At 30.7% G+C, this 12,059-nt stretch overlaps 1 protein-coding gene across 1 annotated transcript; it reads left to right on the forward strand.

Moving 5' to 3' along the window:
* Positions 1 to 10,375: 10,375 nt before the first annotated feature.
* On the forward strand, positions 10,376 to 10,534 carry BDBG_16816 (uncharacterized protein; the record flags this gene model as incomplete). The annotated part of the gene is made up of 1 exon (XM_031724692.1): positions 10,376 to 10,534. One exon carries the CDS (start codon positions 10,376 to 10,378, stop codon positions 10,532 to 10,534), a length of 159 nt encoding a protein of 52 aa, XP_031577714.1.
* Between the last annotated feature and the right edge of the window lie 1,525 nt (positions 10,535 to 12,059).

Raw genomic sequence — 12,059 nt, forward strand, 5'->3', positions numbered from 1 at the left:
CACTCTATAACTCTACAATTCATGATTAATTCAGAAGTTAGTAGAAGTTATTAGAAATTGTAAGAAGTTTATAGAAGATTTATTATAGAAGATATCTAACTACTTAATAGTGTTATTTTCTATAGAGAAGTTGTCTCTTTCTCTGTAAGAAGAAGTTTGAACACAGTTAAAATAAGATATCTTTATAAATATAATATCTGTGTTTACATTTCATTCATTAAATGATGTTTATTTATAAGAAGTTTGAATATCAATACTATTGTTATTATTTCATTACTTGAATGAAGTATAAACTTGAGCAGTTATAGATATGTGAAATTATGAACTTGAAGAAGAATGAACTTAAGAACTTGAAGAAGAAGTGAACTGTGAAGTAGTAAAAGCACTGATAATAGATATAACTAGAGTAGCAGAGACTTCAGCAGCAGCAACAGCAGCTGAAAGAGCTGTAGAGATCTCAGTAAAGATCTCATTAAGTTACTGTACTCTTTTTACTGTATATTGAGCAGTCATTTGAGCTGAATTATTGTCTTTCACACATCATGCAGCTGTGAGCTGCTGAGCTGCTGTCATTTCACTGATTAAATCACTACTTAATATTTCAGTAAATACTGCAATCTCTGCTGCTCTCTCCCTGTTTCTGATTATCTGACATTGACATCTTTCTATGAGAATAGCTTTATACACTTTATTTACAGCTGTAATTTAACTTGACAGAAAGCTGTGAAGTGGATCTTCAAATTCATCTTAATAACTTCAAGTCTGAAGAAGATTGACAGTATCATATAATTCATTTCAATTGAATTTAAAGATAGATGTCTTCTGATGAAAAAGAGTAGCTATCTGCTACTGATATTGAGTAGACATAAATTATGAAGCTGACACTGAAAAGTCTTGATTATGATAATACTATTTCTTCATATATTTAATACATCAGTTCTTAAGTTCTGACAGCAGAATGACACTATGACTATTATCTCAAGATACCTTGATAATATTTGTAGTAAGTGACTGTTTGAATATAGATATACAGCTTGAATTACATCTGATACAGTATTTCTTCACAGAAGTATTCATTCTATTCATATCAAATAAGAGTCAATTCTTTCCAAGATAGATCAGAAGAGCTTTTCAGTGATATAAGTTATTAATAATTTTCTTTCAGTCAGTGAAGAGATTGACTCATCTTTATATTTCATTCTCTATTTATATCTTCACAGTGATTGTTCTACATTGACTTTGACTCTGATTTATCATATTTGATGCAATACTTTCAGCATTAGATATATTCTCTAAGTTCATAAACTGTGATAACTAACTGATCTGATATCAAGTTCTTTGCTGAGATCTTTGTTTCACTGATAGTTGAGAAGATTGAACAGCTTTCTTTTCATAATCTTCAGAGTTAAATGCTCAGTAGAGAAGAAGAATTAGAATATAACTTTTTCAATCTAGTCTGTGATTCTCTTACTTATATCATTATTAAATATCTGTAATATTATCTCTCTTAATAGAAAATCTTCATACAACAGTATACTTGATATCTGAAATATTTATACTTATACTCAGTGAGATTGTTATTATCATGATTTGTATTTTCAATATTGATTTCATGAACTTCTCAAAGTGAATATTCTGATTCACTTCAGACACTCAAGATATGAAATACTGAATAATATTATTAATGAAAGAGATATCAGTATTATTAACATTCTGTCTGTTATTCTGACAGATCTGAAGAAGTATTAATCAGAAATATTACACTGCTTATTAAATCTTGATATAACTATTAATAAAGATAATAATCTTTAAAATATGTTAAGATATGATTTTTTCATCTGTATCAATGACCTTATTTAATAAAAAATATAATATATCATAGAATATAAGTTTACTGCATGAAATTGAATATACACTGATAAAGATATCAGAATAGTTAATGAAAGTTTGAATAATCTGAGTCTACTATAAGTTTATATCAATAGAATAAAATTCAGTCTCTTAAAGAATGATATTCTCAGCTTTACTACTGAGAGTTACAGAACAGTTAAATCAGATAATATTCTTATAAAGAAGCAATCTCAGATGTCTCAGTCTGATAAACTGACTATGAAATTGACTTCACTGTGTGATAAGATGACACTCATTGATAGCTACAAGCTCAATCTTTTCTTATAAAGTAGAGTCTTGAAGAATATACTGAAATCACTTATAAAGAGCTTACTTTGAACTGAGTAGTATATATATATACTCATTCTGTTAAATGTGTTTAAGTAAGTCTTCTTATCTCTGAAGATTATCAGCACTGATCAGACAAGAATTAATATTAGAAAACTATACTATATCTCTTATTTACTGATTACTAAGCTTGTTTAGAGAAATCAGTTAAATGATTATCTTTTCTGTCAGAATTGTATAGAATTAATGAATAAGACTCTTTTCATAATCAGTTCTGATAATGAATAAAGTATTATTATATTCATATATTATATACTGAAGTATATGAACTTATTCTATATATAACTGAAGAGTACACTCAGAATCTGAATACAGATCTTGAAGTATTTATTAAAGATAATACTGAATAATATTCTATTACTTATTAATACTATCTGATCTGATATAGCTTATAACAAGTTATAATATATCTTCAATATTCATTAAAAGTATTTACTTTAATAATGACTTTTAAAGCTGCTGTTATAGCTGACTTATACATTTTCTTCAATTCTTCTTAATTATATTTAATGCAGTTGATGAGATGTTATCTGACTCAGCTGTTAAAAAGAAGTGTTATATAATTGATTCAAAAGTTATTAAAAGATCTCAGAAGTTATCAGAAGTTATTACAAGTTAATATACTATATAAAATTATCAAGAGTTCAGAAGTTATTAGAAGTTATTGAAAATTACTGAAAAATATACTCAGTGCTTTGACTATAGTCTCTGATAACTGAATAGATGATTTAATAGCAAGATCAGAATATTAAATGACTAGATATAATTATGATTGAAAAATTAGTAAATCATTTCTATATTTAAAATCATAGTAGTAGTTTTCAATATGATACTTCATACTCAGAATATATATATTTTCAGATAAAAATTACATCAATTAATAGAAAATTGAAAAATTAATTCTTTAAGATAATAGAGAAATGATCTATAAGTAATATTATACAGTGATTCTATCTTAAATATTATAATTAAAGTAAATTATTTCTGTGTTATTAATAAATAGAAACTGTTTTTTCTTAGATGCTCTGTAAAGAGTTTGCTGAGAATGTCTCATTTAGATTTAGTGTAAGCTCTGTGACAGTTGATTGACTCAGATGTTAGTAGAACTTGGCAGAAAGTAGCAGTAGTTTGAATTGAGTTAGCTCAGAGTGAAGTGGCTGAGTTTACTGAGATAATTCATGAATGGCGTTGAAATCAACCCGGTCAAGCGCGAGCTAGGCGGGCAAGGTGGCTAATTTGAAGTCTACGACTCACCTGCACTTCTAGTTCAAACAAGACACATAATCAATCTCAGTCAATCAATTGTCTTCAACATCAGTAATCTCCATGATATCTACAGTAAAGTGAAGTGTGAAATAAACAAAGATTTGACACACTGAATTTTTCTTTAATTTATAATATAATTGTTTCTTTAGTTTGAGAAGTGCAACTTACTGTCAGTACATTATTATTATTATTATTCTTCAATTATAGATGTATGCAGTCAGAGACTATGACATCTACCTGAGAACTTTTAGTTCTCAGGGTTTTTCCTATATCTGTAAAGTTAACTATTATACATTCTGTCACGCTCCCGGCCGCGCCAAGGCCCTGTTGCGGTTTCACACGGCCCATCGATCCCATGCGGATGATTCCATTCCATCCAAACCGGTTTCCAACCACTCTATGACATCATTCAGATATATCATAGGAAGATCCGATTGATGAATATGAGAACCCTGCTTCTATATGAGGTCAGCAGATCACTCTTCCTTGATAATGAGACGCCGCTGAGGTATCACTCTGACTATCCTTGCTCATGAAATGAGAGAAGGGTATTCACTCATTGTCTATATAGAATAGCTAGATGCTGACTCTTCATCAAAGAAGTCAGTGATTTGTTTTTCTTCTACTGAAATATATACAAGAGTTACTGCATATCTTATACAATCTTCTTAGTATACTAAGTATCACATCTGTGATATTCTCATAATAACTCTATAGTCTATGAGCTCACTATTCAAGCAAGATAGTTAAGCTCACTTATATAACTTCTCAAACAACTATCTCTATATGATGCTGCTGACTAGTCACTGCTTCAATTCTGTTATATTACAATTTGAATTACTTAATCTGATTACAAGTTTGAATCAGTTGAGCTTTAACAGACTGATATGACCTCATGCACCTGTGCTGAAACTGATCTGATCTCACTCTCTGAGAGAAACACTACATCATTCCCTAGAGTGTGTACACCTCTATCTCAGCAGGAATCTGAGATTTCTGAACCTGCTGTACATTTTGACATGAGCTCTTCAACTGCTCTGTCACCGCCGCGGCCTCTACACACCTACATCTATTATGAAAATAGAGAGATTAAGATCAGAGATTCTCTGAGATATAAGAGAAACATCTTATCTGAATTTCACAGTGTTATCTGTACTCTTGAATGAAAATTCTGCCTTAATCTGAGTCAGTATAATACTCATGAGGTATGAGTAATCTATGCTGTCAACCTTCTTGAAGACATCTCTGTGATTACTTGAGTTATTAAGAAGAGAAAGCTTGAGTATATTAATACTGTCATGACTTGAAAAGAATTCAAGAACTTTCTACTGAATCAAATCAAAGATCACTGCAACTGTGACTTTATAGTGATACAGTAGTTCAACTTATTATATCAATGAGATAATAAGAATTCTTTCAATTTCAACACAAGATTTGAAGAATATTAGAAGGAATTGACTGATGATTTGAATCAATTAAAAACACAGCTTTATCTCATAAAGCTGACTCACAAGGTGTGAATAATGATATTATAATATCAGAGTTCACTCATCAATTGCACTGAGCTTGTCAACCTGGCTTTCTGAATCTATTTGAATAATCAATTCTCTGAGAAAAAGACTAATAAGATCTCTTCTAAGCAATCAATGATGAGATCTAAATAATACTGTGATAACTTCAGTGTAAAGAAAGTAAAGAAGAATTTCAAGTATTTTAATTCTTCACTCACTGTGAAGAAATGTTAAAAAAGATTTGATAAAGATCTCTATTTCAACTGTGAAGCTGATAATCATTATATTAGTGATTGTAAGAAGCTGAAGAAGAGAAGAAACTGAGAAGATATCTTCTCAAAGTTAACTTCTCTTCTGACAAATGTATCTGTGAAAGATAAAGAAGAGAAAGAAATAAAGAATTGATAATTCTCATATCTCTGAGTTCATGTTATGATCACAATGCATACTCTGAATAAGAAGATACTAGTGAGATATCTACTCAACTCTGAAGTGAATATTAACTTCATATTCTATTTCTTTTCTTTGATAAAGAGTTGAAAGAAGATAGGCCTGTCAGACCATGTGAAATTTACTGATGAAATAAAATATCATCATTTTAACATAATTCAAGCATGATGTGTGATTACAGACTCAGAAGGAATTTTTAAGAAGAGCAGTCTGCTCCTCTATACAGTTAACATCATAGATGAGAATGTTATTCTAGATCTTCTGTAATTGAGAGAAAACAATTCTCTCATTGACTGAGTCACTCAGGTATAATGATACTGCCTCACTGATGAAGAGACAGTGATAGAGAAATCCTGAAGAGTTTTATCAGAAGAATCTTGAGAAAAAGATTGAGTTAATATACTATATAGCAGATGACTGAGACTTGAAGATAGATGAAGAAGTCATCACTCTCACTGCAAGATTAGCAGCAGTATCTGTTATTAAAGATGAATATATATAATATCTCTTTACAGATTTTAAGAATGTCTTTTCAGAAAGAAAAGCAGTGAAGTTTCCTGATATCAAGATATAATATAAGATTTGTCTTGAAGACAGTGCAACAGCACTGTTACAGATCTCTTTATAACTTATCTATAAAGGAATTGAATGTTCTGCACAAATATCTTGAAGAAGTATAATTAAAGAACTGAATATATTTATTAAAGAGTTCAGCAGAGATATCTATACTCTTTATATTTAAGAAGAATGATAGACTACATCTATGTATAGACTACAGAGACCTTAATAAGATGACAGTTAAGAATTACTATTCATTACTGTTAATTAATGAGATGATTGATTAATTATCTGAAGCAAAGATGTTCTCAAAAATTAATATACAGAATATCTATCATAGAATCAGAGTTAATAAAGACAATATTTGAAAAATGACTTTTCATATCAAGTACAGTAATTTTAAATATCTTGTTTTATCTTTTGATCTTTGTAATGCTTCAGCCATCTTTTAGATCTATATAAATAAGACACTGTGAGGCCTTGTTGATGTCTTCTATATAGTATACTTGAATGACATTCTAATCTTCTTAAAAATGAAGAAAGAATATGATACTCATGTTTGAGAAGTGTTAAGTTGCTTAAGACAGCATTAACTCTATATAAACACTGAAAAATACTCATTTTACATGCAGAAGATTGATTTCTTAGATTATATTATTAAGATGAATAGTATTTCAATGAATAGAAGCTGAGTCTCTGTCATTGAGAACTGGCCAGTGCTGCAGATATACTGTGAGATGTAGATATTTCTAGAATTTGTGAATTTCTACAGATAATTCATCTATACATATTCACAGATTACTGTCTCTCTTACAGATCTGTTAAAGAGAAGTGTGAAAGACAGAAAAATAAGACTGTTTATTCTCACTCAAGATACTATGCAGATGTTTATGAAATTGAAACAAGCTTTCACAGATGTTATAATGCTGAATCACTTTAACTCTGACTTACTTAGTCAGTGTGAGACTGATATATCTGAGAATAAGATCTATGAAATCTTTTCACAGTTAACACTGAAGATCTTTCAATATTGAAAGAATCAGAGAATAATCATCTCTGAGAAAACAGATAATGAATTATCTGTGAGAGAAGACTTTTTCACAGAGTCTATAAGATACTGTGAATGAAGATCAGTGACCTTCTTCTTCAAGAAGTTATCACTCACACAGAGAAGATATGATACTCATGATTAGAAGATATTAACAATTATTAAATTCTTTAAGATCTGATGACATTATCTTCAGAGTAGTAAGTACTCAGTGCAAGTTCTCACTAATTATACAAATCTGTGTTACTTCTTGATAACAAAGAGCTTGACAGAACATTAAGTCAGATGAGCAGAGCTGCTTTCAGAGTATAATTTCTATATCTGATATCATTCAGATCAGCTTAATCTCACTGATATATTATCTAAACAGTCTGATTATAATATTGTTGATGCAGAGAAGAATTCTATAAAAGAATCTCTATCATCACTGCAGAAGAAGCTGGCTGCAGAGAGTTAAGATTCTCTGAAGCTTGAAAACAGCGCTGGTAAGGCAGCTGTGTGACTCAGTATAGAAGGTGGAAGAAAACCTGGATTCTCACAGAGAACTGACACTGAAGATTATAAGCTTCTTATATTATATCTTACAATCATTGAATTAACAAAGAATGAAACAGTCTATAATCTTTCAGTCTGACTACTTTTGAAATTCATTGATAAGTTACAGAAGAGGAATATCTCTACTGCAGCTTGAATTCAGAAGTTGAAGAAGAAAGAATCTGATTTGAACTTGAAAGAGACAGACTCTGAGTGAGATGATACTGCTAAGAAATCAAGTCACTGATAACTAGAAGAATGTGAACTTCTACTGCTGAATAATTCAGTCTTCATCTCTCATAGCAGAGCAGTGTGTTAGAAGTTATTGAGAATTCATTATAATAATCTTTATACAGAGCACTTCAGGTTAGAGAAGACTGAGAAGCTTCTAAAATGTAAATATATTTGAGACAAGCTCTGAACAGATGTTAAAGAGTATGTTAAGACTTATAATATCTGTTAAAAGATAAAGATTCTGCAGTATAAGTAATACAGTGAGTTAATATTACTGTCTATTTCAAAGAGCTTATAACAGAATCTATTAATGAATTTCATAGTTAATCTGCTGAAGTTGACAAGAGTCAAAGAATATAATTCAATTTTGATTATTATTAACTGCTTTATAAAGATAATCAGATATATCTCTACTTATAAAAAGATTAAAGTCTCTGAATTGACTGACCTATTTTTAGATATCATCATTTATAATCACAGTGCTCTGAAATTATTAATAATAGATTGAGAATTTCTCTTCATCAGCAAATACTGATCAGCTTTTTATTATTATTTTATAATAAGATGTCTTCTCAGTACTGTATTTCATCTGCAGACAGATGATCAGACTGAATATCAGAATCAGATACTAGAACAGCATCTTTGAGTGTTCTATTCATATTATCAGAATGATTAGCTCAAACATCTTCTGATTACTGAATTCATATATAATAATGCAAAGAATGTAATTTTAAAGGTATCTTCTTTCTATGCTTATTATAAATATAATTCTTTATTACTCAGTGACATTGCAGACAATGTTTCAAAGAAGAGAATAGACAGTCAGAATATTAAACAGATACAGAGAACAGAGTATTTCTCAGTATCAGAAGTAAAAGTGAGATTAAAACTTTTGAATAAAATTCATAAGAAGACAGTGAAAAGTATTTATCATACTCAGAAGTGATAGATAAAATACTATAATTAAAAACATCTTTCAATGAAGTTCTTGATAGAGAATCAAGTACTACTTTCAGCAAAGAATATCAAGATAATGAGACTGTGTAAGAAGCTCAGTGAGTAATGACTAGAATCTTTCTCAGTAATAAGAGTGATGAATAAGCAGATATATGAGTTGAAATTACTTACAGAATTGAAATCAATTCATTCTATTTTTCACATTTTCTATTTAGAGCTCTATAAGCAATACTTCAGGGCGGAGCTGCCTCAGTCAGATGATATTAAGATTGAAAGTGATACTGAATATCTTATGAAGAAAATATTGAACAAGTGAATATATTATAGTAAGCTTCAATATCTTGTTAAATGAAAAGATTATTCATTGTCAGAGAATTTATAAGAATCACTTAAGTATTTGAAAAATACTGAGAAAGAGATTGCAAGCTATGAGACAGCTAGTAGAGATCACTCTATTACACATCAGAGATATTAAATAAGAAATACTGTTTAAGACTTCTCATTTTTCTTAAAGAATTTTTTAGAGATAATCTCACAGTAATGAGCTGATATCTTGTTAACTTCATAGCACTCTTCTTCTATTTTCTCTCAAAGGATTTTTAGAAGTTTAATAAGACTACACAAGTGTAAAATTCCTGAAGTGATTAAAGAAAAGAAATATTTAAAACTAATAAAGATTAATATTATCAATCTGCAGATCACTGCTATTCTAAATAAGACTGCAGCCTGCTGAAAAAGTAAAAAGAGAAGAACTTCAGAGCCTACTTATTAATAACTACATTCTTATCAAACTCATTCTTCACTGTTGAAGTCTTCAGTATCAGCATCTTTATCTGCTGAGAAGTTAGCACTGCAGCACTGCAGAGAAGCATGCTGTAGAAGAGTATAAGAGATACTTGAAGTATTAACTTATTAATTTATAAAGTATCTCAGTCATCTGCTTTAATTGAAGTGAGATTCTCTTCAATCAGTGACTGATCTCTGCAGTGCTTTTAACAGTGACATCAGCTGACCTCTTCTTGAGATCAGTTATTCTGAGATGTTTTTTCATCTCAGAGACTCATGCTTTCATCTTCTTTTACAGATGAGCAAGAGAGATCTTCTCAGTCTTGATAAAATCTGTTAATACTTAGAGCTCTGAGACTCTTGCTCTGTACTGCTTGAGTATCTGAGCTTCTTGTCAGAGCTGACATGACACCTTCTTGTAGAATAGGTAATACTTACAGAGAGACAGAAGTTGTTGTTACAGATGCAACAGAAACAATGAGAGTGAGAGAAGAGACAGATATATAAAATCTCTCTCTTCTTCAGCTGCTTGACACAGCACAGACAAGTAGTGATACTGACTAGAGGCTGTACTGAAGTCTTCTCACAGAGAGAAGACAAAGGAACTGTGAGACTCTGCAAACTCAACTCAGCAGCATTCTGAGCAGGGCTCAGGTGTGCTGTGAGAGGGGAACTATGAATTGAGCTTCTCAGAGTCACTGTCTCTGAAATCAAGCTCTTTCCAGGTTCCTCTCTGAATGATCACACAGGGTCATACATCACTGTGCTGACTGAAGAGGGAGGCAGTGTCACAATGACAGTGAGAGAGGCAGAGAAAGGACTGGACATGAATGAACTGACTGGCAGAAGGGATGACACCTCACTGCAAGGCACAGTGACTACCACTGCAGCTGCAAGAGAAGCAGGAGAAGAAGGAGAAGAAGATGTGACAATGAGAGTGATGCTTCTGTGATCTGTCAATACTGCTGTCTTCACCTTCAACCTGGCTTTCTTGACAGTCATGGAGGCCGCAGCTGCATCATGAAGATGTTTGTTATTCACTAGAAAACATTATAATAAGCTCTTTATTATTCTTCAAGAATGATACTCTCATGCACTCACTGTTGCAATTGAGAAGAAGAGAAGAAAAATGTTTTACAGAGAGAAGAATCTTTTTGAAAAATCCTGTCACTACTGTTAGCTTTGTCCCTAAAAACACATCACTTTTGTAGAGAATTTTATATATAGAACAGAATATGTTGAGAGATCTATAAGTTACTTATTAACTACATTTTTCACATTTCAAATTGATATATAAGAAACTCACTTATCACACATTTGATTTGAATGAAGATAGAAAAAGAAAGATCTACACAGTTAGCAGAAAAACTCATCTATTTCTTTATATCATGTGAAGTATATACACTGTCAATCAGTTGATAACTGTTGCTATATAACAAAGATAATTTCTAATTCAGTAATCTTAAGAGTATCAGAACTATACTCTTAAAGAGAAGAACATTGTTACACTTTTAACTGTGTTAAGACTCTGTTGCAGTTTCACACAGCTCATCAATTTCATGTAGATAATTTTATTCTGTCTGAACTAGTTTTCAACCATTCTATAACATTATTTGAATATATCATAGAAAGATTCAATTGATGAATATAAGAACCTCACTTCTATATGAGATCAGCAGATCACTCTTTCTTGATAATAAGATGCTGTTAAGATATCACTTCAGCTATTCTCACTCATGAAATGAGAGAAGAGTATTCACTCATTGTCTATATAGAATAGCTAGATGCTGACTCCTTATTAAAGAAGTCAGTGATTTGTTTTTCTTCTACTGAAATATATATGAGAGTTACTATGTGTCTTATACAATCTTCTTAGTATACTAAGTATCACATCTGTGATATTCTTGTAATAACTCTGTAGTTTACAAGCTCACTATTCAAGTAAGATAGTCAAGCTTATTCATACAGCTTTTCAAATAACTACCTCTACATGATGCCGCTGACTAGCCACCGCTTCGGTTCCGTCACGTTACACATTCATCAATTTCAGATATGTAAAATCAGAAAATTTCAGCTCAGAATACAAAAACTGTTTACAAATTGCAGTGTTTTAGCATCTTCTGATACTTTGAAATCATTTGACAATATCATGACAAAGGAAAAGAGAACACAGTCTTAAAGATAGACACATTAAATAGATAGATAGAAAGGAATTGAAAGAAAAAGATAAAGTAAAGAGAGACTGTAACAAAATAAATTATTAAAAGATAGTATATAGCTGTTTTAACAGACTATATCTGATTGATTTCCTCCTCTTCATATTCAGATAATTCTGAATTTAGTTATTTTCTTATAGCTGCTTGAGTTTCTGATAGAAAGTCTATTAAGTATTTAATTCCTGTCTCAGTTGAGAATAAGAATCTCATATTTAATTAATTTAGATTATACTTCTCTTTCAATCTGGCTCTGAGACTATT

The sequence above is a fragment of the Blastomyces gilchristii genome (assembly GCF_000003855.2).
Source record: "Blastomyces gilchristii SLH14081 genomic scaffold supercont1.5, whole genome shotgun sequence".
NCBI lineage: Eukaryota > Fungi > Ascomycota > Eurotiomycetes > Onygenales > Ajellomycetaceae > Blastomyces > Blastomyces gilchristii.